Source organism: Coturnix japonica, chromosome 15 (assembly GCF_054131305.1).
Source record: "Coturnix japonica strain WE chromosome 15, WE-NBRP24, whole genome shotgun sequence".
Lineage (NCBI taxonomy): Eukaryota > Metazoa > Chordata > Aves > Galliformes > Phasianidae > Coturnix > Coturnix japonica.
Genome location: NC_140677.1, coordinates 10,872,700 through 10,897,720, shown reverse-complemented (window position 1 = coordinate 10,897,720; position 25,021 = coordinate 10,872,700). Strand labels below are relative to the sequence as shown.

Here is a 25,021-nt window from a genome sequence, read left to right as displayed (position 1 = left end):
GCCGCCCCCGGCATCGGCGTCGCGTTGCGGGGCGGGGGGCGGTGCCGAGCTGAGCGCCGTGCGGCCGGGCCGGGCCGGGCGGCGGCCGCCGAGCAGCATGGCGGCGGAGCAGCGGCCCCCGAGCAGCCGCCGAGCCCGGCGGGGGTCGCCGCTGTTGGCGCTGCTGCCGCTGCTGCTGCTGCCTTTGTTCCCCCCCGGGCTGGGGGTCGCCGCTCCGCCGGGCCGGGGGCCGCCGCTCCCCGGGTTCCGCTGTCCCGCCGCCGCTCCGCACTGGGGGCCGCCCGCCTTCCCCCCGGGGCCGCCCGCTGCTCATCGCCGCCGCTCCCCGCCGCGCTGCTCGCCCCGCAACGCGACGCCGGCACCGCGGAGGGGGCGTCGGGCGGCCCCCAACCGGCACCCGCTGTTCCCGCAGTACAACTACCAGGCGGAGGTGGCCGAGAACCAGCCCGCGGGCACGGCCGTGGTGGCGGTGGCGGCGCAGGACCCCGACGGGGGCGAGGCGGGGCGGCTGGTGTACTCCATGGACGCGCTGATGAACAGCCGCTCGCTGGAGCTCTTCAGCATCGACCCTCACGCCGGGATCATCACCACCACCCAAACGCTGGACCGCGAGAGCATGGAGCTGCACTACTTCCGAGTGACGGCCGCCGACCACGGGGCGCCCCGGCTGTCCGCCACCACCATGGTGGCCATCACCGTGGCCGACCGCAACGACCACGACCCAGTGTTTGAGCAGGGCGAGTACCGGGAGACCATCCGCGAGAACGTGGAGGAGGGTTACCCCATCCTGCAGCTGCGCGCCACCGACGTCGACTCGCCGCCCAACGCCAACATCCGCTACCGCTTCGTCAACGAGAGGGCAGCCCACGCCGTCTTCGAGATCGACCCGCGCTCGGGGCTCATCACCACCAGCGGGCCGGTGGACAGGGAGAAGATGGAGAGGTACTCCTTGGTGGTGGAAGCCAACGATCAGGGCAGGGAGCCGGGGCCTCGCTCTGCCACCGTCAAGGTGTACATCACGGTGCTCGATGAGAACGACAACACGCCGCAGTTCAGCGAGAAGCGCTACATTGTGCAGGTGAGGGAGGACATACGGCCACACACCGAAATCCTGCGCGTCACCGCCACCGATCTGGACAAGGACAACAACGCGCTCGTCCACTACAACATCATCAGTGGGAACAGCCGGGGACAGTTCTCTATCGACAGCGTCACTGGGGAGATCCAGGTGGTGGCCCCGCTGGATTTTGAGGTGGAACGTGAGTATGCCCTGAGGATCCGGGCACAGGACGCGGGGCGCCCGCCGCTCTCCAACAACACCGGCATGGCCAGCATCCAGGTGGTGGACATCAACGACCATGCCCCCATCTTTGTCAGCACCCCGTTCCAAATCTCTGTCCTGGAGAATGCTCCTCTTGGCCATTCTGTCATCCACATCCAGGCTGTGGATGCGGACTATGGTGAGAATGCACGTCTGGAGTACAAGCTGACCGGGGTCTCGGCCAACACACCCTTTGTGGTCAACAGTGCCACGGGGTGGATCACAGTCAGTGGGCCCTTGGACCGGGAGTTGGTAGAGCACTACTTTTTTGGGGTGGAGGCTCGCGATCATGGCTCTCCATCATTATCTGCCTCTGCCAGCGTCACCATCACAGTCATGGATGTCAACGACAACCGCCCAGAGTTCACCCAGAAGGAGTATTTTATTCGCCTGAATGAGGATGCGGCCGTGGGGACCAGCGTCCTCAGCGTCACGGCAATCGATCGGGACGTGAACAGTGCCATCACCTACCAGATCACAGGAGGCAACACGCGGAACCGCTTTGCTATCAGCACGCAGGGTGGAGTGGGGATCATCACTCTGTCCCTGCCACTGGACTACAAGCAGGAGCGGCGCTACGTGCTCACGGTGACGGCCTCCGACCGCACGCTGCGTGACAACTGTCATGTGCACATCAACATCACAGATGCCAACACACATAGGCCGGTATTCCAGAGCGCACACTACTCTGTGAGCATCAATGAGGACCGGCCCGTGGGCAGCACTGTGGTGGTGATCAGTGCCACAGATGACGACGTGGGGGAAAACGCTCGCATCACGTACTACCTAGAAGACAACGTCCCTCAGTTCCGCATTGATCCAGACTCTGGGGCCATCACTCTCCAGGCAGAACTGGATTATGAGGACCAGGTCACCTACACGTTGGCTATCACAGCCAAAGACAACGGGATCCCCCAGAAAGCAGACACTACCTACGTTGAAATCATGGTGAATGATGTTAATGATAACGCGCCTCAGTTTGTCAGCCCTCATTACCAGGGCGTAATCTCTGAGGATGCACCTCCTTTCACCAGTGTGCTCCAGATCTCTGCCACCGACCGGGATGCCCACACCAATGGGAGAGTGCAGTACACCTTCCAGAACGGGGAGGATGGGGATGGAGACTTCACCATAGAGCCCACATCGGGCATCATTCGCACTGTCCGCAGGCTGGACCGGGAGAATGTCCCAGTCTATGAGCTGACTGCGTATGCTGTGGACAGGGGCATCCCTGCTCAGCGTACTCCTGTCCATATCCAAGTGACCATTCAGGATGTGAATGACAATGCCCCTGTCTTTCCAGCTGAAGAGTTTGAGGTCTTGGTAAAGGAGAACAGCATTGTAGGCTCTGTCGTGGCTCAAATCACAGCCATTGACCCAGATGAGGGACCCAATGCCCAGATAATGTATCAAATTGTGGAAGGTAACATCCCCGAGATATTCCAGATGGACATCTTCTCTGGGGAGCTCACGGCCCTGATAGACCTGGATTATGAGTCAAAACCGGAGTATGTGATTGTAGTGCAGGCCACTTCTGCCCCTTTGGTCAGCAGAGCTACGGTACACATCAAACTCATTGACCAGAATGACAACAGCCCTGTTCTCAAGAACTTTCAGATCCTATTCAATAATTACGTGTCCAATAAATCCAGTACCTTTCCCTCTGGAGTCATAGGGAAGGTCCCAGCATATGATCCAGATGTGTCCGACCGCCTCTTCTACACCTTTGAACGGGGAAATGAACTGCACTTGTTGATTGTAAATCAGTCTAGCGGGGAGCTGAGGCTGAGCCGTAAGCTGGACAACAACCGTCCACTCGTGGCTTCCATGCTGGTGACTGTCACAGGTAGGTGTGAAAACCTTTAAATGCATGATTTGGGATGTTACCCCCTGGGGGGCATTGCGCGATTAGGGATCCCCCTTTGCATGGCAGCCCATTGTGAATCTGTGGGGGCTGGAACCGGCGACAAGGTTTGGATGGGGAGTTACTTCAAATCGGGAAGTGCTGAAGGGTCTGGGAGTCATGGAAAGGGTTGCATGCTGCAGGAGGAGCATTTTGCAAAGGGGCTGAGATCACTGGTGGTGTGAAAGAACAAAGCATCGTTACTCAGCTGTGAGGATCTCATGTAGCTGCCAGCGAGACACCTTTGGAGATGCTGTCACCAGTGAAGCAGGGATGTATGCTGGGGTGCTGGCCATGCAAACAGTGTGTTCCTGGGGTGGCCAAGCTGGCCACTCTGCTCTGAGCCCCAAGTGAGTTCTTCTCGCCAGGAGTGGATGCCTTTTGTAGCTGCACTGGAGAGGGATGGGCTGGACTGCTGGAGGGTACCATTAAGCAAACAATTCAGGTCTGGGTTCTGGCTGTGGCATCTGTCGATGGCTGTGGCTTCTAAATTTTAGGGTCTCTGTTCTGAAGTCAACTTTGCATTGCATATAATGGCTGTAAGGGACTTTGGAGGGAGGTGCTGGTGGTAGCTCCCTGGAGTGGTTAGGGGAAGCATAACGGTCACCTCCAGCCAGGAGGGGATGGAGCAGGGATGAACCTAGGGCTTGTCTGAGTTGAGGCAGTGTCTGTGTGTGGAGCTGCCTGAGCTTTGCCGGCACCACATGCCTTTCTTTGCTTGTGGATGCATCGTCTGAAATGGAGGCATCCATCCGTCCAGTGCTGAATCAAGGAGCAGCTCTGGGGAAGGGGGGGGGGGGGCTCCCAAACACTGAATCACAGAGCGCGCCTGAGAACTGTGCTTTAAATTGCAATTCTCTGACTACCAGCTGACACCTTTCCCACCCCGTCTCTATCCAGCTCATTCAGCAGGAGGAAACATTCTTTCAAAAGATGGAGTGATGGCTCTAGCAGATCTGTTCAGGGCATGGCCAGCTCCAGCCATCAGTGGAATTACTCTCTTTGGGGACTAATTGTAGCTGCAGGGTTGGCTGGCCCCACACACACACCCATGCTGGTTGCTGGAGGTGGGGGCTGGTATTGACCTTTTCAGCTTCTTTCCCAGTGTGTTCCTGCAAGCCCTGCCTCCTTGCACACTTAACCCCTCACAAAGGCAGGAGAAAATCACATTGCAAAGTCCTGCGCTGAGCTGCCTGGCAGCGAGAGGGCCCCTGCAATTAGTGTGTCGTCATCTTCTAGCAGGATGGGAGAATAGAAGAGGTGTGCTGGCGGAGGGGAGGATGGAGGGGGAAGAGCCGTGCAGTGGGGGGGGGGGTGGGACAGCGAGGCAGTGGGAAGCAGGCCTTTGTTGGCTCTGGCAGAGCTGCGGAGAGCTGGCTTGTTTCCCTTCTTCATTGTTCAGCCTCCCAGCGACAGCCCTGTCTGCCCCCGTGCCGTAGCCATGCAGCTCCAGGGCTGCATTGTCTGCCCCAGCCCAGCTCGTTCCTGTTGAGGGAAGGCAACAAGAGCACGTAGCTGGGTTCCACTGCGTTTGGGGGCTCACAGGGACAACGCGGCCGCCGCAAACCAGCGCCTTTCTGAGAGGACCCACCGGTTCAGCACCACGGACAGCTCCTCACCGCCACGTGGGCACCTGTGAGCGCTAGAAATGGCTGCTGCCCCGCTCTGCTGTCATCCCTGTGTGTGAGCAGCCCGGCGTTCTTTTCAAGTCAGGCACGAGTCCCAGGGCTGCATTTCCCTTTTGCAACTTGTATTGCCTCTCTCCTAAGGAGCCCTGTCTCAGGAGCCTCCTTCCCTCCTCGGTCTCTCACAGCTGGAGGAGCTGACCACGACTTGTGGGAAATGTGGGTTTCCGTTCCTGGTTAGGGAGTGGGTTTGGTGTCTTCTTGGTTATTATGCTTCAGTCCCTGTCTTTACTGGTGCTGGGAGAATGATATTCATAGTGCTGTGTCGGGAATTAGGATTTACTTCTGAGAGAGAGTTCTGCAAAAGCCCTTTAGGAAGTGGTAAGGGATACACATGCCCTCCTCCCCATCATTGCCCTCCCCTCCTCCCTGTATGGGGGGGTGGGTTGTGGCTCCTCAGCTGCTGATATAATGGCACTGCCATCCTCTGTGATGGTCACTGGGGCTGTTGTGTTTGTTCTGCTGGCCTTAGGGAAGGTCCCTTATGTCCTCTTCTCTTCTTGCCTGCATAGAAGTTCAGCCCTGTGATGCCAAGTGAGGCTTGGCCATGCCACGCTGATGGCAATCAGACATGGTATTGGGGCTCACACAGTGGCATCCAGTGGCATCTGGCCTGTAGGACTGGAGGAGTGATTGAAGGCCTCAGTGCTCCCTGTTGGTGACGGGATCCCAAAGGCCCTGGGGTGGGTGCTGCACAGGAGGCTTGGGAGCAGTGATGGGGACAGGAGGGATGGGGTCTCACCCTGGCTGTGCTGCTTTTGAAGCTGGTAGGTGTCACTCCAGGAAGGGCAGCTGTGCTGACCTGGCACTGCTCAGCACTGGGGTCAGAGCCTCAGGCCTTTCTCCTTGCCCTGCAGGCATGTTTTGGGGTACCTCTTGCTGCTGCATGAATATTCACCAGGCACCAGCTCTCCAGCCACAGGATTTAATCAGGAAGGCTGAACATCCGTGATTAAAATACCTCCCATGGGGGTCAGTGCCTCCAGCCAGCTTTGGGTTTTCTTTTGGTAGCTTTCTTTTTTTTCCTTTTTCTTTTCATTCCCCTTTTATTTACAGAGGGTCATTCTTTCAGCCATCTGCTTTCCCTTGCATGGAGCCAACAAGGAGGTAGTCTTGGGTGTGGGGTGGGGACTGAACCTTATAGAAAGTGTCCCTGCTGAGAAATGCTGGTTCAAATTGTGTCTCAGGGTGGTGATGATGAAGAGCAGTTTCCAAAGAAACACTGGGTTTGGAGCTTGGTGAATGTGGAGTGTGAGATGGAGTCATGGGTGATCACCCCGCGCTGCTGATGTGTGGGGCTGATGGTGTTGGGGTGATGTGAATGGCCTGGGAGATGGGTTGATGCATTTTGCCTGGTTGATGGGCTGCCTGGTACGCCTCACGAGATGTTTCTGGGGCCACAAAGGAGGGCACATTGCACTGCCTTGGAAGGTGGTTCATATGGTGTGAGGCCCTGAGGGATGGGGAGATGGTTTCCAAGGAAAATAAAGATGAAAGAGAATTAAACAAACAGGAGATGGACCCAGAGAAGAAGGGATGTGGAGCAGATGGTGAGAAAGGGGAAGCAGGGAGACCTGCACAAAAGCCTTGGAGGCCCTGGAGGAGAGAGGAAAGTGATGGCAGGAAGAGAGTGTGGGTAAGGGCAGCACAGAGGGGGGCAGTGGGGGAGTGAAGCACCCCGGGTGCTGGCACTGGCTCCAGTGTTTGTCCAACCTCCTGCTGGGGCTGCCTTCTGCCTGCTGCTCAGCAGCATCCTTGTTGAGAGCTCAGTTGGCTGCCCGGATCCAGGATGGGGAGGGAACCTGGCAGTTGTCTCAGAGGATGGGCAGGTGGCACCCAGATAACTCCTTGGGCTACAGCTTCAAGGTTTCTTAACCAAGAATTCAGGCCTTTGGGGTCCACACTGAGCCGGGAGGGGGGAGACCTGCAGCACATCTCTGTTCTGTCCTGCAGACGGCATCCATAGCGTGACAGCCCAGTGTGTCCTGCGGGTGATCATCATCACAGAGGACATGCTGGCCAACAGCATCACAGTGCGCCTGGAGAACATGTGGCAGGAGCGCTTCCTCTCCCCGCTGCTGGCCACCTTCCTGGAAGGGGTGGCCACTGTGCTTGCGACGCCCAAGGAGGACGTCTTCATCTTCAACATCCAGAACGACACGGATGTGGGTGGCACGGTGCTCAACGTCAGCTTCTCGGCTCTGGCGCCGCGGGGTGGGCACTACTTCAGCTCGGAGGAGCTGCAGGAGCAGCTGTACATGAAGCGCATGGCATTGACGGGAGCCTCCATGCTGGAGGTGCTGCCCTTTGACGACAACGTCTGCCTGCGGGAGCCCTGTCAGAACTACATGAAGTGTATCTCCGTCCTCAAGTTCGACAGCTCTGCGCCCTTCATCGCCTCCCCATCCACTCTGTTCCGCCCCATTCATCCCATCACTGGCCTGAGGTGCCGCTGCCCGCAGGGCTTCACTGGTGACTACTGCGAGACGGAGATCAACCTGTGCTATTCCAACCCCTGCCTGCACGGAGGGACCTGCACGCGCAAGGAGGGCGGCTACACCTGTGTGTGCCGCCAGCACTTCAGCGGTGAGTGCCGGCCAGGGCTCTCCAACTGTCCCCCTCCCGTGGTTTTAAGCCAGTGCCACACTAACACCATGGGAAGCTGTTGCCTCAACCTCCCCACTGAGTGTGGACAGGGAGGCCCTGCTGTCCCACAGGGCAAGATCCAGTCCTGGACCTTGGGACTACCCCCCAGTGTCTTGCAGCCACCGTAGGCCACACCAGTCCATGGAGACCTCTGCCCAGCCACTGTCAGCATGGGGTGAGAGAAGGTGGCCTGTGGCTACAGGGTAGGCAGGGGAGCGCGGCAGCAGATGGTTGCCTCAGAGCTGCTCGGCTCCTGGTGAGATAAGCGGAGTCAGTGGTAATTAACCCCTGGCATTTGAAGCGTGAACAGCCATTAGCAGAGGGGTTAATGAGCTCATTTCACTGTCACTTCATGCTGTCTCTGCGTCCTCCTTGTGTGTGAGCAAGCAATGGGAACTGGGTCTGGGGTGTAGGACTGAGCAATTGGTTACTGCTGTGCTGTGAGATCAGCCTCACCAGGGCCTTTGGGTGAGCAGAGCTGGCCAAAGAGAAACCAGGTAAACCTGGTGTGCTGGCGCTGAGGTGAGCTGTGGGCACTGAGGAAGTGGGGAGGATTTCCCAGCTCTTCATTGGAGCTGGGCAAGGTTCAAGGTGGTCAGTGTCCTCACCCAGATGGGTTCCTCTCTGTTTGGCCCACTTGGCAGCACCAACGTGCGGCACTAGGGGGCTCCTGGTACCATGGGTGAGGAGCAGCTGAGGGCACATGTCCCAGACTCCCCATTCTCTTTCCCACAGGTGAGAACTGTGAGGTGGACAGCCGCTCGGGGCGCTGCCAGCCTGGCGTGTGCCGCAATGGGGGCACCTGCACCAACGGTGCTGATGGGGGTTTCCGCTGCCAGTGCCCAGCAGGAGGCTTCGAGACGCCGTTCTGCGAGCTGTCCACGCGCTCCTTCCCACCACGCTCCTTTGTCATGTTCCGGGGCCTGCGCCAGCGCTTCCACCTCACCCTCTCCCTATCGTGAGTTCTTCTCCCCCTCTGCTGTTGGCCCTCTGGACCTCATGTTCTCTCCCCCATCCCCATGCTGGGTGCTGCTGCACGCTCCCTGCACGCACCCATTGTTCCCCCTGATTCCCTGCCCAGGTTCAGCACAGTGGAACCCGGTGGCCTCCTGCTGTACAACGGGCGCCTGAATGAGCGGCACGACTTCTTGGCGGTGGAGATCATCCAGGGGCAGGTCCAGCTGAAGTACTCCACAGGTAGGCTTGGCCCTACCTGCTGTGGGATTTGGGCCACGAGAGCTGCAATGAGGAGGGTTCCTGCTACTGTCAGTCACCTTGAGCTTTACCTCCTGCCTGGCCAGGGGGTGATTTGGAGATTAGGACCCTCTTGGTTGGGTGTTGATTGTCCTATTGATCACATTACTACTGTATATCCGGCTTCCTGCAGAATTTATCCCTGTCCCTGCAGGGGAGTCCAGCACAGTGGTGAGCCCGTACCTGCCTGGGGGTGTGAGCGATGGGCAGTGGCACACGCTGCAGCTCCGCTACTACAACAAGGTATTGTGCCCTGCTGTGCGCCGGGTCTGTGTCCCCACGAGGCCATCTGTACCCACCTCACACCACTTGCTGTGCTCAGTGTGGTGTCTCTTCTCTCTCCTGTGCCCAGTGCAGGGGTGCCAGGCTCCCTGCCCTTCTCTGGCTGTAGGGTGAGCTGTGGGGTGTTTGGATCTGGGGGGACACGTGCTGCTGACACCGTGTCTTTGCTTTCAGCCCAAGGTCAGCGCCCTGGGAGTGGTTCAGGGCCCCTCCAAGGACAAGGTGGCCATCCTGACAGTGGACGAATGCGACGCCTCTGTGGCCCTGCAGTTTGGCAGTGAGATTGGGAACTACTCGTGTGCTGCAGAAGGAGTGCAGACGAGCTCCAAGAAGTGAGTTCCTCACTGGGGTGCTGCTGCGGTGGGGAGAGAAGCAGGGTGCCTGTGTCCCCAGTGGAGCCTGTTCTTCACACCAGGGATAGCTTGACTCCAGGTGTCACCTCTGGATGTCAGCTTCCCAGCCTGGCCAGCTAGAAGTCACGGGGCTTCTCTCCTCGCAGGTCCTTGGACCTCACGGGTCCTTTGCTCCTTGGAGGAGTCCCCAACCTGCCAGAAAACTTCCCTGTTTCTCACCGGGACTTTGTGGGATGCATGAGAGACCTGTACATTGACAACAAACGCATCGACCTGGCCTCCTACATTGCCAACAATGGAACCACTGCAGGTACCAGTGCCTCTGCCCGCCCCTGCCCTGGGAGCTGCCCCAGAACTCCCTGCACCAGCAGCGGGGAAGGGCTGAGTGCCAGCAGTGCCTGCCATGTGGGCAGGAGAGCGGTGACAGGTGGGTTGAAGCTGATGTGTGTGATTTGGGTATCTTCAGGCTGCCACGCCAAGCACAGCTTCTGCGACTCCAACCCCTGTAAGAACGGCGGCACCTGCTCGGTCAGCTGGGGGACCTATTCCTGCCTCTGTCCTGTGGGCTTCGGGGGCAAGGACTGCCGCCATGGTGAGTGAGCTGCTGGGTGTGCTGGGGGATGCACACAGCGCAGTAAGGTGGGGTACAGGTGAGATGAGCTGGCTCTGTCATCCCTGCATCTGCTGCTCTAGAATCACCAGTGCCTGGAGTTGCATGAGGAAAAACCCAGGGTAAAAATGGGTGGTCCCCATCCCTTCTCCTCATCTCTGCTTTCCTTTCCAGCCATGCACCATGCCCACTATTTCCAGGGCAACAGTGTCCTGAGCTGGGACTTCAAGGCAGACATGAAGATCTCAGTGCCGTGGTATTTAGGGCTGGCGTTTCGGACCCGACAGATGGACGGGGTGCTTCTGCAGGCCCACGCTGGCCAGTACACCACCCTGCTGTGCCAAGTAGGGCCACTCAGAGTGCTCAGGGAGGGTTGGTTGAAGGCAGCTGGAGTGGGTCAGGACCTTGCTCACTGCTGCCATTGCTGTCCTCTCTCTGCAGCTGTCTGGAGGCCTGCTCTCCTTCATGGTGAGCCGGGGCTCAGGGCGCAGCACCAGCCTCGTGCTGGACCAGCTGCAGCTGAATGATGGGCGATGGCACGACCTCCAGCTGGAGCTGCGGGATGTCCGCAGCGGGAGGGACTTGCGCTACGTTATCACCATCATGCTGGATTTTGGGCTCTACCAGGTGTGTGCTGCATGAGACGCTGGCTCTGGGGTAGGAACTGTGGGGGAAGCTTTGCATGTGATGGCACTTGCACCATGTCACCCCTCTGTACATTCTGCAGGACACAGTGGTTGTTGGAAATGAATTGCATGGCCTGAAGGTGAAACACCTGCACGTGGGGGGAGTCCTGGGCTCTGGCGAGGTGCAGAATGGGCTGAGGGGCTGCATACAGGTGAGTCCAATGCTTTGAGCCTTCCTTATCCAGGGGATCTGTTGTGGAGAGAGGTGGAAACATGGGCTGGCAGCTATTGCCAGTGTCTGACCTGCTGGGGATGCACTCCCCCTGAGCTTATATGGGCTGGACAGACTGAAGTGTTATGTGTTTTTTCTTCCCTTCAATTTAACCCCTGTGTTTCAGGGTGTGCGACTGGGTGACAGCGTCACTGGGACTGTGCTGCCAAAGCCCAGCCATGCCCTGCGGGTGGAGGCTGGCTGCAGCGTGCCCAGCCCTTGCGACTCCAGCCCCTGCCCAGCCAATAGCATCTGCAAGGATGAGTGGCAGAGCTATTCCTGTGTCTGCCAGCCAGGTAGGGCACGCAGCACTCTGCCACCCCATTGCTCTTCTCACTTAGAGTGTGAAGACTTCTCTGCCCTGTGACTCCCACAGCCTGCCCTTTCTTTGGGCTAGTTGTCTGCCTAGAAATCCCTGCCAGACCTGCATTAGCTTTGGTGGAGGGCAGAATCCCTCCTGAGTCTCCCCAGATCCACTCTGGGGTGCTCTGACCTCTCCTGAGGAAAGGTGCTTTCTTCACCTGGTGCTCTCTATCCACACCTCAGGGTACTACGGAGGGGAATGTGTGGATGCGTGTCATCTCAACCCCTGCAAGAACAAGTCGGTGTGTCGCCGCAAGCCAGGCTCACCTCTGGGCTACGTGTGTGAGTGCGGAGAGAACTTTTTTGGGCAGTACTGCGAGCACAGGTGAGATGTGTGGCACACAGCAGGGCCACAGCCTCCAGTGCCTGGCTCTGTGCTGCTCTCCCATCCCAGCTGAGTGACACCTTGCTGCCATCCTGCTCCTTTAAGCTGCTGAGCAGCTGGGCTGGTAGCAGGATAAGGCCCAGGAGATTGGGTTGCTGTAACAGTGGAGGTGTTTCTCTCCTAGGATGGACCAGCAGTGTCCAAAGGGCTGGTGGGGTAACCCATCCTGCGGGCCATGCAACTGTGATGTGAGCAAGGGCTTTGACCCCGACTGCAATAAAACCAACGGGCAGTGCCACTGCAAGGTGAGGAGCCATGGCTCACCCGCATCCCTCTTTATCCTTGGTGCTGTTTCTTGTCCACTCCTCAGGGCTGACAGCCGCTAAGGTGCTGCTTTCTGTGCCTGTTCCTTGCTCACCTTCTATCTGCAGCCTTCCTGGCCCAGCAACTTGACAGCAGGGTGCTAGCAGACAGGGATCTCTGTGATGAGTTCCTGATGAGCACCCAGAGAAGAGAGCAAGGCCCTTTTTAGCTCCCACTCACACAGCTCCCTGAGCACCTGCTGTCCCCACGGGCTGCCTGATGACCATCCCCATCTCCCTGCAGGACTTCCACTACCGTCCCAAAGGCAGCGACACCTGCCTGCCTTGTGACTGCTACCCCGTGGGCTCCTCCTCACGCTCTTGTGACAAGGAGACTGGCCGGTGCCACTGCAGGCCTGGAGTCATCGGCCGCCAGTGCAACAGCTGTGACAGCCCCTTCGCCGAGGTGACACCCAGTGGCTGCAAGGGTGAGTGGGGAGGTGCCATGGCACCAGCATCACGGGGCTTGGTTTGAGCTGCCCACTGTGAGTGGTCCTTGGGATGTTTGTCTCTGCAGTGCTCTACAATGGATGTCCCAAAAGCCTGAAAGCAGGCGTGTGGTGGCCTCAGACCAAGTTTGGCTTCTCGGCCGTGGTGCTGTGTCCCAAAGGCTCCTTGGGTGAGTGAGGGGTGCCGTGGGGTTGGGAGAATCTCACTGTTGTGCAGGAGCTGTCGCAGCCCCAGCAAGGTCACCCTAAGCTGTCTCAGTCCCATTTAGCTGGTCTGGAGGGCTGGGAGGTAGAAAATGGAAAAGGAAGCACCAAACTGAGGGTGAGGTACAGGGCTGGGAGCCCCTGTAGGGTTGGTGCTGTCACCCAGCCTCCATCCCCAGCTTCTCTCTGTCAGCTCTCAGTTTCAGCCATGCTGGGGTTGGGCCTGACACTACAGCAGGGCACATGTGGCACCTGGTGCTGCGCAGCTGGGCCCCTTCTGAATGCTGCATGGGGAGCAGGCTGAGGCTTGGTGAGTGCCTTGGGTGCAAGTCACAGCCCCGCTTGGAGAAGGCGGTTCTGGGTGATGGCAGAGGTGTGAGCAGGGTGTGTGGGACTGCAGGGCAGTGCGAGCCCCAGGGGACGATACAAACCCTGTCCTTCTCCAGCCGTTCGCCCCGGGAAGAGGCAGGTTCGGCTCCTAACTGTTGTCGCTTCTCTCCCTGGTTCTCTCGCCATCCGTGCTCAGGTTTGAGGGGTGCAGGTAAGGTTGTTCCCTCCTCCTCCCTTCCCCGCTGTAAGGGCTGCACCACATGGTTTTCCTTCCCCGCTTCCTGCCTGGCACCCTGCACACCCCTGCGCTTTTCCTGCTGCTTCTGGAGCTGCTGAGTGTCTCCTCAACGCTTTGCCTGGCCTCACCACTCCTACGCATTGCTTCCCTGCTCCCAGTGCACTAACAACTGAGCTGGCTGCAGCTGCATGCAGTCCCTGCTACCCACTGTCCTGCAGCATGGGCTCTGGGTGGCACGGAAGGTTGCTGTGCTCTGCTCCCTGGCTGGGACACGTGCTGGCTGTCCTGGCAGGCACTTGATTGCTCAGGCTGGGAGAGGAAGGAACTGCTGTGGGCCAGAAGGAGGGAGATGCTTGGTGTGAGAGAGCAAGGGCTGAACTGATGCACAAGCTCAGCACAAGGTCCTGCTATCTGGATGGCAGGCAAGGTGCAGGCACCCCAGGGTCAGATCATGCCCAGGTCTACAGCTGAGCCAGGCTACAGATACCAGCACTGTCCTGTTCTGTGCTGGAGGGAAGGCCAGCAGCACAGGTGTTGCTTTGTTCTCTTCGCTCCCAGCTGCAGTGGCATTGGTCTCTGTGCTTATGCAGCTTGGGAGAGGGTGTTTGGGTTGGATAGCTGGGAGCTGAGGATAGTGATGAGCACTGGGCCTTGGGGTCTGCTGCAGGCTTCCTCAACCCTCCCTGGGCATGCTGCTGCCTTCTTCCCACCATGGGCCTGAGTGAGCTCCCCTGCCCTAGTGCTTTCCCCAGGAGGGTCTTGGGTACTGGGATCACCCCACTTCCTCTGTCTAATATCATGCATGGTGATGCTCCTGGTGTGAGTGGTACTTAACAGCTGATCCCTTGTCACTTTTGGTATCTCTGCTGCTGTCCAGCAGTGCTGGGGCCCCAGCCGGGGATTGGTACCCAGTGCTGGCTGCTGTACCCTCTGGGAGTGCACCACCATCTCCAGGGCAAGTTCACCTGCTGTTGCACTCCTTCTACACACATAGAAGGGCCTCAGCAGACATTGCAGGCTGCCAGCCAGGGAAAGCCTGGAGCCACCCGGGCTTCTGTAGGCTGGAATCAATTGTGCCCTAAGGACGGAGGCACAGCTCACCAAAAACTGGGGGCTTCCCCAGCTGGAGCCTTACCAGGTCACTCCCCCTTGCATTGCTGTGTGATGGTGTCTGGTGCTATGCAGGCTGTATGAGCCGTACTTAGAACCAAGCTCATGGCAACAGCTCACAGAGGAGATGCAGACCAAAGGTGGAACAGCTGCAGTGATGCATGGCAGGAGGATGGCTCTGGGATGCTCCAGGCCCTCCCTGTTGCTTACCACTGCTGTTCTTCGGGAGTAACTGGTGCAGAGTTCTGCTGGGGGTTGCAGCTGGGGAGCTACATGTCCTGCACCCTCTGATTTGCTCTTCCTCCTGGTTTCAGGTGCAGCTGTCAGACACTGCGATGAGGAGAAGGGCTGGCTGGAGCCAGATCTCTTCAACTGTACTTCACCTGCCTTCAAGGAACTCTCCATGCTGGTAATCCCCCACCTTGGTTCTGCAGCCCTGATGGGGCAGGAGCTGGAGGAACTAGAGCTCACAACCAGGAGCTCAGCTCCCTATGGTTCTTAGTGTAGGAGAGGGCCTTGCAGTGGGACTTGCAGCACCCCACACCCCGGTCCTTTGGAGCTGTGATGCCCTCCAGGGAGGAACATGCTGATGAGTTAATCCTCTCTGTTCTTCCCTCTGGCAGCTGGAGGGCTTGGAGAGGAATGAGACTGAGCTCAACACGATTGAAGCCAAGAAGTTGGCCCATCGTCTCCGGGCTGTGACAGATCACATGGACCACTACTTTGGTAACGATGTGCACATCACCTACCGCCTGCTGTCCCGCCTCATGGCGTTTGAAAGCCAGCAGCATGGCTTTGGCCTGACAGCCACGCAGGATGCCCACTTCAATGAGGTGAGAAACTACCACGCTTGTGCAGCAAACTGGGTAGAGGGCACAGTGCTAGCAGCCCATGAGTGGTCAGACTGCGTCCCAAGGGCTCACCCTGTGCTCTGCTGTCTCTCCCATGCAGAACCTGTTGCGTGCAGGCAGCTCTGTGCTGGCACCTGAGAACCGGGAGCACTGGGCCATGCTGCCACACAGTGAGCATGGCAGCGCCAGCCTGATGGAGCAGCTGCGGGACTACTCGGGCACACTGGCCAGCAACATGAAACTCACCTACCTCAACCCTGTTGGTGTCGTCACCCCCAACATCAGTGAGTAGGAGCCAGCTGGTAGTAGGGCCTAGTGGGGTTGTGCAGAGCATGCTTCAATCGCCCTGTCCCGGAGGGGTAAACCCCTACAACAGGGCAAGGGTCTGGACTGGGGAGGAGCGCTGTGGATGCTTGAATCTCACATCATGCCCAAACATAGGAGACCTTTCCCTGTGGCTCCTGCAATCCTTTTGCCTTCATCACCCACCTGGAGTGTGTGCTGTCCAGATGGCTGCCTTAGAGCTGCCTCTCACTCCCTCATTCTTCCTCAGTGCTGAGCATTGACCGCATGGAGAACCACTCACACATCCGCCGGCGCTATCCTCGCTACCACAGCAGCCTCTTCCGTGGCCAGCCTGCCTGGGACCCTCACACCCACGTTGTGCTGCCGCTGTCCGTTCTGAGCCCCCCAAAAGCTGAAGGTGAGCATCATTTGAGGAATGCTGCCTGCTGGCCTTGCATGTTCTTACCATCCCCTTCTGTGCCTCGGCAGTGCCCACGGTAGAGCCCACGGTGGCTGGGGGTGAAGGAAACTACACAGTGGAGAGCTCCTCTGCAAGGCAGGCACTGCCAGAGCCTGAGCCTGCTCTCACTGTCATCATCCTCATCATGTACCGCACACTGGGGGGGCTGCTTCCTGCACGCTACCAGGTGGATCGTCGCAGTGTCAGGTATGTCCTCCACTTCACCCTCCATAAGCAATGGTCAGCCACAGTGTCTGTGCAATAGCCACAGTTTGGTTCCCATCCTGGTGGTCCTACAGTGCTCTGCCTGTTCCCTGCCGCAGCATTGCTATGCTCCATGTTTCCTGACCCTTTAGTGTGGGTTGGGCAGAACTGTTCCTTCCGAGATGTCAACACGGCACCTTGGGACACCCCAGGGGGGGCTGCAGCCCCCAAGCACGGTGGTGGTAGAGCTTTGTTGCTCCTTGCAGGCTCCCCAAGAATCCTGTGATGAACTCCCCCATTGTGAGTGTGTCTGTGTTCAGAAATCATACCTTCCTGCGGGGGCCCCTGGACACCCCTCTCGTGCTGGAATTTCGCCTGCTGGAGACGGCCAACAGAAGCAAACCTCTCTGTGTCCAGTGGAACCACTCCAGCCCGTGAGTTGAACATAGCTAGGACCAGTTCTGCCCCACAAGCTGCTTGCTCTGAGCTGCTTTCCACAGACAGCTCCTAGCTCCCATGGTCTCCTGGGCTCTGAATGGACAGCACTTAGATGTAGGGGTTTTTACCCTCTTGCAGGGGATTAATTCCTGCTGGGAGGGCACAATGGAGTCCCATCAGGGCTCTGGTTCTGCTGTTTCAGCCATGAGAGTGCTGGTAGAAAAGCCTTGCCAATGGGCTGTCTGCAGTTCCCTCCACATACAACACACTGTTTTCTCCCCTGAATTCTGTCTGCTTTTTGATGGCCACAGGACCAACCCATCAGGCTTCTGGACAGCCAGGGACTGTGATCTTGTGTACCGAAACACCACGCACGTCCACTGCCAGTGCTCCCAGTTTGGCACCTTTGGGGTTTTGATGGACAGCTCACACCGAGAGGTAACCTCAGCCTGCAGGGCTGTGGGCAGTAGGGGGGTGTTGTTAGCCACCAGGATATGCAGCAACAGATTGTATGGGGCACAAAGGGAGTTTGAGAGCTTCGTGTGTCTCCCTGTAACACTGCCTTTTGCTTTTGTTTCTCTGCTGCTGCAGCAACTAGAAGGTGACCTGGAGACGCTGGCAATTGTCACCTACTCCTTGGTGTCTCTCTCCCTTGTGGCCCTGCTGCTGACCTTCTCCTTTCTGACCTGCCTCAAAGGCCTCAAGTCCAACACACGAGGCATTCACTCCAACATATCGGTCACCCTCTTCTTCTCTGAGCTCTTGTTCCTCTTGGGCATCAACCGCACTGAAAACCAGGTCTGTAGGCTGCATACTATGGAGATTTGGGGAGAGGTGTGGCTGGTGCAGTTAATGTTGGCATGGCAGGACCATCTCTGAATGGCTTTTGTCTCCCCAGTTTCTTTGCACTGTGATTGCCATCCTCCTCCACTGCTTCTTCCTTTCCACCTTTGCCTGGCTCTTCGTCCAGGGCCTCCACATCTATCGCATGCAGACCGAAGCCCGCAATGTCAACTTCGGTGCCATGCGTTTCTACTATGCCATCGGCTGGGGAGTGCCTGCCATCATCACTGGTAAGAGCTGCTTGTCCCATGCCAAAAACACAAGTTCTCAGCAGCGTCCTGAGCCCCTGGTGTCACCCTGGTGGGGTGTGAGACCACAGCCAGCCACTTGGGTTGTTCATGTGGTCCTAGAAGAGGGTGTGCAGGTGGTGAGGGGAGGGGAGCCATGTTGTCCAGCTGAAAACATGCGTCACAGGCTGTTGTCTTGTCTTTTGAGGACAACTGACCCCTCAGTGTGTGTCTGTATGGCTCCCTCAGTAGGCATGGAGCAACTGCTAGGTCTGGAGCTGTGCTCTCCCTTCTTTCCGCAGGGCTGGCTGTTGGCCTGGATCCTGAGGGCTACGGGAACCCTGACTTCTGCTGGATTTCCGTTCATGATAAGCTGGTCTGGAGTTTTGCAGGCCCCATTACTGTCGTCATTGTGGTAAAACCCTGTCCTGTTTCACCTACAGCCTCCCTTCTCTGCACCACAGGCACTCACCCCTTCCCTGGCTGCCCACTGCCTGCCCCCTTTTCTGTACTCCTCCCTCTGTTAGAGCCCCTTTCTGTCCCTGCTGGCACCAGCCAAACCTGGGGGAGGCCAGGGCTTGGGTGTGAAAGGGCAAGGAGGGGAGCTTCATATGGGCCTGGTGGACCTGGAATCTGCTTACGCTCTGCACTGGGGATATCAGGTCAGAGCCAGCCCTTGGCATGGCTTCTAATCAGTGCCAACGCTTTCAGATGAATGGGGTGATGTTCCTGCTTGTGGCCAAGATGTCCTGTTCCCCAGGCCAAAAGGAGACTAAGAAGAAATCGGTTCTGTGAGTATTAGTGGCCAAATTCCCAGCAGAGCTCCTGTGGCTCTTAGTTTTCAGCATTTTCAATGATCGTTCCTCCCTCTTCCACCATTGCGGAGTGCCATTCAGTGCATCAGTGTCAGCCTTGCAGCCGCTCTCCTCTCCCACCTGGTGGCTGTGTTAACTGTTCCTGAAATTACCTATCTCCATGCTGCCCTGCCAGCCTGTCCCTCTTCCCCACCTGCCCTCACAGCCATCTCTCACATCTACTCATGTTGGCTCTCAGCACCTGCTGCTTCTCTTAAATGCTCCTTCTGAAACCGTTCCCCACTCGCCCTCCTCCCAGAGCTTGGCTCAGCTCCTCCCTGTGGCTCCAAATGATCCATGTCATTTGGGCCCTGTGTTTGCCACGTGTGCTCCAGAAGGGAAGGGGCTGCAGTCAGAACTGAGCAGCACTGCTGTGCTGAGGTGTTCCTGCAGCACTGCAGTGGGGCAGAATGGAGGGCTGGGCAGGAGGAGACCTTCCCCTCTGGATCTCTGTCTGCAAGCACTAAACTGTAGATTAACAACATGTGCTAACCTGTGTGTGTGTGTATGTGCCTGTCTGTCTCTCTCTCCCTCCAGCATGACGTTACGGAGCTCCTTTGTTCTGCTTCTAGTTATTAGCGCTACCTGGCTCTTTGGCCTCTTGGCTGTCAACAACAGTGTCCTGGCTTTCCACTACCTCTACACTGTCCTCTGCAGCCTCCAGGTAATTGCCCAGCCTCCACCAGGACAGGCTCATGGGGCAAAAGTGCTTTCTGTGCCCCCATAACCGGCCTGAGAATTGCGGGGGGACTTTGCAGAGACTGTGAGCACCTTCAACAGGGGTGCAAGGGATGTGGAGCACCCAGGTACTGACCCTACTGGCTGCTCCAGGCCCTGTGTGTTGCAGCTGGGGAGAAGGTTGGCACCTGGCTTCCCCAAGGCTCCTTGCTGAAGATACTAATGCAGCTAATGGTGCTGCAGGGGACCCTGACAGCCACTCCTCCAGCATTGCTTGCCTCAGGGGACACCTTGGCTCCTCCTTCCTCTCTCATGACCACTGGCCTGGGGGGCTTGTGCTTATGCTAATAGCCCTCGGCTTCCATCCCCTCCTGTTTCTGCAGCAGAGTGCCAACCTGCTGTGAGGGGCTCTCCCTGCAGCTGTCATACTCACGGCTTCTCTCCCTGCAGGGCCTGGCTGTGCTGGTCCTCTTCTGTGTGCTGAATGAGGAGGTACAGGAGGCCTGGAAGCTGGCCTGCCTTGGCAAGAAGGGGCAGAACGAGGAGGCTGCTCGGAGTACGCAGGTTGGTGAGCACCTGGAGAGCTGGGGACTAGCTGCTTGTTGGGAGATGAGAGGATATCCCATCTTTACCGAGATGTGGGAGGGAAGGTCTTTCCTGTGCTGCACCTCATTATGAGTCCGTGCCTCTCTCCCTGCTTCACCAGTGCCCCAATACCTACAACAACACAGCGCTGTTTGAGGAGAGCGGGCTCATCCGTATCACCCTGGGGGCTTCCACCATCTCATCAGTGAGCAGCGTGCGCTCTGCCCGCACACACTCCAGCCAGAGGGGATACCACAGGTAGGCAGCGGCGCAAGGTGCCAGGAGCACCCAGGCAGAGCTGAGGGTTTGTGCCAGTGTCACCACTTGGACCCTGTATCTTTCAGAGACAACATGACGGCACGTCAGGGCTCAGCTCTGGATCACAGCCTGCTGGGTCATGCTGGCCCCACGGACATCGACGTGGCTATGTTCCACCGTGATGCTGGGGGAGGTAAGCACGTGGGTTAGGGTCTAACTCAGCTGAAGGTATTCCAAATTAGCTCTGTCTTAAATCATTCCCTGTGTAGGCTGTGACTGTATGGCTGTGTCCTCCCACTAGTGTTTGACTGAGACTCCCAAATAGGCTGCGAATAAGAGTCAGCAGCTTTGTCACTTAGCAGAGCCTCCTCCTGGACAGATGGGAATGGCATAACTAGTCTCCAGGGAGCTGAAAACGAAGCGGGCACGAATTATCCTTCCCATTTGCACTAATAAGCCTCACCCACTCTCTTTCCAAATATCACCCCAACACACGCCATGCCCATATACAGACCAGGACTCGGACTCAGACAGTGACCTATCTCTGGATGAGGAACGCAGCCTCTCCATCCCATCATCAGAAAGTGAGGAGAATGTGCGCCTGCGAGGCCGCTTCCCACGCCAGTTCAAGCGTGCAGCGCACAGTGAGCGTCTGCTCACCAACCCCACAAACACTGCTCCCAAAGGCAAGTTCCGTGGGCTTTGGCAGGGGTCTGCTGTACCTTGGGGTGGCATGGGGGAAAGGCTGTGCCTTGCCATGGCTTTGTTACCCCTCACAGAAGAATTCTCTCCCTCTTCTCCGGCGGTGTGTCCTTCACCAGATGTGGATGGTAATGACCTTATGTCATACTGGCCGGCTTTGGGTGAGTGTGAAGTTCACCCCTGCTCCCTGCAGAAGTGGGGCTCTGAGCGGAAACTGGGGTTTGACATCAACAAGGACGCAGCCAACAACAATCAGCCAGACCTGGCCTTGACAAGCGGAGATGAGAACTCCCTCACCCAGACCCAACGGCAGAGAAAAGGTAACAGCCTGAGGGCAGCCTGGCCTGTCCCTGGTGTTTGTGGCTCTAAAGGCTCAGCATTGCATCTATTTTGTTATGTCCTTGGGGAGGTTTATCTCCCACAGCTCATATGCTCTTTTCACTGCTCTGCAAAGATGTGACTTTTCTTTCTGTCCGACGTAGGGATTTTGAAGAACCGCCTCCAGTATCCTCCAGCTCTGCAGGGCTTGCCGTCCGTCGGCAGGATGACCAATGAGCTGACCTGGTACAAGACCTCCACACTGGGTCACAGGGCTGTCCCCGCTGCCTCCTATGGCAGGATCTACTCTGGGGCAGGCAGCCTCTCACAGCCAGCCAGCCGGTACTCGTCTCGAGAACAGCTCGACATGCTGATGAGGAGACAGATGTCCCGGGAGCAGCTGAGCAGGAACAACTCAGGAGAGTGTTTGGAAACAGTGCCCAGCCGGCACGGGTCCAGGGAGGAGCTGGACACTATCCCCAGCAGGCATGGGTCTACTGAACACCTAGAGAATCTCCCCAGCAGACATGGGTCGAGAGAAAACTTGGATCTACTTGTTCCTAGGCCCAGTCAAAGAGGTCATGGGAACACGCTGCCTCGGAGGCAGGGCTCCAGAGACCACCTTGAAACTTTACCCTGCAGATTTGGGTCAAGAGAGCAGCTAGACTGTGGGCTGGTAAGAGAGGTCTCAAGAGAGTGGCTAAATACATTGCCAAGTAGGCAAGGATCCAGAGACCGCATAGACAGATTGCCAAGTCGAGATACTTCTCGAGAACAATTGGATTTGCTTTCTAGAAGACAACTTTCAAGGGACCAGCTAGCGTCATCTAGACAAACTTCAAGAGAGCAGCTGGACTTTCTCTCCAGAAAATCTAATTCCAGAGAGCCTCTGGGTACTGTGCCTAGCAGGCAGCCTTCGCAGGAGAATCTGGGGAGTCTCTCTAGGAGACAGCTCTCTAGGGAAAGCCTGGAACCGCTCTCTAGGAGGCAGCCTTCTAGAGAGAACCTGGAGACCATCCCCAGCAGACATCCTTCCACTGAACAGTTAGACATCCTATCTTCCATTCTTGCTTCTTTTAACACCTCTGTCCTGTCCTCGGTGCAATCTTCCAGCACTCCTTCAGGCCCTCAGACCACTGCCAACCCTTCTGCCATGCAGACCTCGACACCCTCTGCAATGTGCCCCTCAACGCCCCACTCCAGTACCTCTCACAGCATTTCGGAGCTGTCGCCAGACTCAGAGTAAGTGCATCCCTTCCTCGGCCATGTCTTGGGCACTGTCCATCTGCCTGGCTTCTTCCCTCAGGGGTTCATCTTGGAGGGGAGGGCCACATATCCCACTGGCACTGCTGCTATCCATCCCTGTTCCGTTCCCTCTTTCCTCTTCCCTGAACTCGGGGACTTGGAGACAGTAGCTTGGGTTTCTATCTTTATCTAGCATAGCCGGGAGGCAGTAGGGAGTGCAGCTGGAGGTGCTGTGTCTTAATGCTGCTTTTCTTTTCTCCGAGAAGAATAATGAGAAACGAAGGCCATTCCTGAGGGGCCGAAGACATCCAGAAGAGAGATAGAAGAGGCAGGGCCGTTTGCCTAGCCAGACACTACCAGCCAAGGTTTGGCATCCCCAGGGGCAGGGGCAGAACTGATGGTGGTCAGAGGCCCAAAAAAACCAACTCTGCCTTCCCTGCCCTCTGGGCTGAGGGGCCGGGACCCAACCACCCACATCCGGAGCCTCTGGGCTCTCTGTCACTCTGCTCCCTTTGCCTGCCCGGTGTGAGAGGTATAGCAGGAGCCTGCTCAGGGGAGAGTCATGTTGAGAGCCCTGGGGCTGAACTCTTCCTTTGCAACCCATTTCTATGTGGGCTGTGTGTGTGTGTGTGTGTGTGTGTGTGTTTGTGTGCGTGGAGCAGGGGCAGGGGGACAGAAATGGAGCCCAGGACATGGGGGTGGAGGAGGGTTTTCTACCTTTTTGTATCTTTGTAATCAGAGAGAAGAGAAATTTCTATGGTTATTTTTGCGGGTGGTCTGTTCCCAGGACCTGGGGTGTCTGTCTGCCAACAGCCCTCCTCTGGCTTCCCTGGGGTGCCAGGGACTACAGGACTGGAGGGACAGTGCTAAGCAGACCTTGTGGCTTTACCAGCTTCACTCAGTCTCCTCCCTGAGGCAGTGAGCGCCCAGCAAGGCCCCCTGCTCCTCACCCCACAGCTCCCCACGTGTCTCAGCAGGGTCCTCCTACTGTCCTGTGTCTTTCAGTGCCCTGCAGCTGTGCTGGCCCTGCAGCTCAGCCTCCTTCAGCCCTCTTTCTGGTCTGGGACTGCTCCTGTCAGTGAGTTGGGGCAAGCGTGAGGGTTTCAGGCACAGAGCTGGGTGTCCCTGGTACTGCTTGGGCAGCTCAGTGGTAGGTTGGGCTGTTTTGGTGCCCTGCAGCCAATGAGTATCTGCAGGAATGAGAGCTCGCTGGTCTTTTGGTCTGGCATTGCCTGCAGAAGTTGTTTCTAGCTGATTCCCTGCAGGCTCTGTGCATGCAGGCCCTGCCAGCAGAGAACCCCTGCTCTGAGCAGCCTGGATTTCAGGAGACAGAGACAAATGGCACTTTGCCCTTTGGAAATTCAGGCTGCTCTGTGCATTTCTCTATTAAGCCGGGGCCCCCACCATCCCCTCACCAGCTGGCTCTCCTCTGTGCCTACACTCGGAGCGGGGCCCCTGGCTTGGGGGGCTGACACAGTCCCCTTGGCCCACCCAGAGAGGCCGTGCCCCTGCTCAGCTGTCCCTGGGTGCCACCATGGCCGTGGTGCTCACTGCCTTACTGCCACCCACCGCCATGCCTCGCAGCCCGGGATGTTTACACAGGGGGATTGATTTGTGCTGCTGTCCCCCAGGGCTCTACCCGGGCAGACCAAGGTCTCGGGTCAGGGAGGGTCTCCACAGGCCCATCTCCCCACTGACATGTTTACACACCCTACGGGACCTCTCGTTTACACGTTTCTCTCCATCTTGGGCAAGGGGACCGCAGCCCAACTAGTGCCAAATGGAGAGCAAGAGACAAGTGCCAAAAAATAGATAAGACATGGTGGAGCTGATGGCATCGGGGTGGCTGTGCCTGTGGTACAGGGCCAGGCAGGGAGCAGGGCAGCCTGCAGGGCTGTGGCTCAGTCCCCTTGTGGTGCTGTTGCCTGGGCTCTGGGAGCACCCTCCTTGGGTTTGGGTTTTATTCCTTTGGGGATTTGGTTTTGGTTGTTGTTTTGGGTCTTTTTGTTCTGTCTCCGTATCCCAATCCTGTGGGCAGGGAGATATCCATGCTCCCTCCCTGGCTGTGTAAAAGTGTATCATGGAAGCGCCAGATTTGGAAATAAAAGACTATAAAATGGCACTGGGCTCTGCTTTCTCTCCTTGCACCCGTGACATGTTGGGAGCTTACCACCATCCCTTGGGCTGGGGGAGGTCTCCAGTCCTGGGTGAAGGGCTTAATGGAAGGGGCTTCAGGGAGGCTTACCCTAGAATGGAGTCAGCTGCTGCAGTGCCCTTGGATCTGGGCTGTAGGGGAATGGCAGTGGCCAGCACTCATGACCACCAGCCTGGGTGAGGCCACAGGGAAGTAGAGCAGGCACTGAGCACAATCATGTTTCCTCCGTCCCTCCCTTTCTTACTGATGAAGGGAAAAGAGCAGGTGAGCAAAGGGCAGTATTGACCCACAGCACTCAGAGCAAGGGTTGCTATCAACCAGCGCTCTCCCTCACATGCATCCTCTTTATCAGGGGCTGAGCCTGAGTCCCAGGCACAGCCATCATTCCCATTACATGGGTCGTACATGCTGGCAGCCCCCAGCGCCTGCCATGCTAATGGACATGGGGACCAGGCTGGCAAGGGAGGGCAGCTGGGAGCAGTTGGGTGGCAGGGCTATGGTCAAGTGGCCCAGTGGCTGTGGGCTGGGAGTGCCAGTGTCAGGCAGGGGCCAACAGCTGGAGTGATAAGCAGGCAGTAAATTGTAT

At 57.6% G+C, this 25,021-nt stretch overlaps 1 protein-coding gene across 7 annotated transcripts; it reads left to right on the top strand.

Moving 5' to 3' along the window:
- Nucleotides 1-46: 46 nt before the first annotated feature.
- Nucleotides 47-24,402, top strand: CELSR3 (cadherin EGF LAG seven-pass G-type receptor 3). 7 transcript variants are annotated; one of them, XM_085516364.1, is made up of 36 exons: nucleotides 52-3,167; nucleotides 6,863-7,495; nucleotides 8,291-8,513; nucleotides 8,637-8,752; nucleotides 8,964-9,052; nucleotides 9,266-9,423; nucleotides 9,591-9,754; nucleotides 9,911-10,036; nucleotides 10,229-10,398; nucleotides 10,496-10,681; nucleotides 10,782-10,892; nucleotides 11,079-11,247; nucleotides 11,498-11,639; nucleotides 11,824-11,944; nucleotides 12,246-12,429; nucleotides 12,519-12,620; nucleotides 13,181-13,195; nucleotides 14,647-14,741; nucleotides 14,956-15,165; nucleotides 15,284-15,467; nucleotides 15,737-15,886; nucleotides 15,958-16,135; nucleotides 16,399-16,566; nucleotides 16,882-17,008; nucleotides 17,162-17,368; nucleotides 17,469-17,643; nucleotides 17,943-18,055; nucleotides 18,352-18,431; nucleotides 19,032-19,158; nucleotides 19,623-19,736; nucleotides 19,879-20,015; nucleotides 20,102-20,208; nucleotides 20,528-20,701; nucleotides 20,837-21,037; nucleotides 21,200-22,277; nucleotides 22,547-24,402. In XM_085516364.1, exons 1-36 carry the CDS (start codon nucleotides 98-100, stop codon nucleotides 22,572-22,574), a joined length of 9,432 nt encoding a protein of 3,143 aa, XP_085372490.1. In that variant the 5' UTR covers nucleotides 52-97; the 3' UTR covers nucleotides 22,575-24,402. The 7 variants fall into 7 exon arrangements, 4 of the variants coding, with proteins under 4 accessions (XP_085372491.1, XP_085372490.1, XP_015730867.3 ...); XR_014934637.1 differs by lacking the exon at nucleotides 19,032-19,158 and having other exon boundaries at nucleotides 51-3,167; XM_015875381.3 differs by lacking the exon at nucleotides 13,181-13,195 and having other exon boundaries at nucleotides 54-3,167.
- Nucleotides 24,403-25,021: the final 619 nt, after the last annotated feature.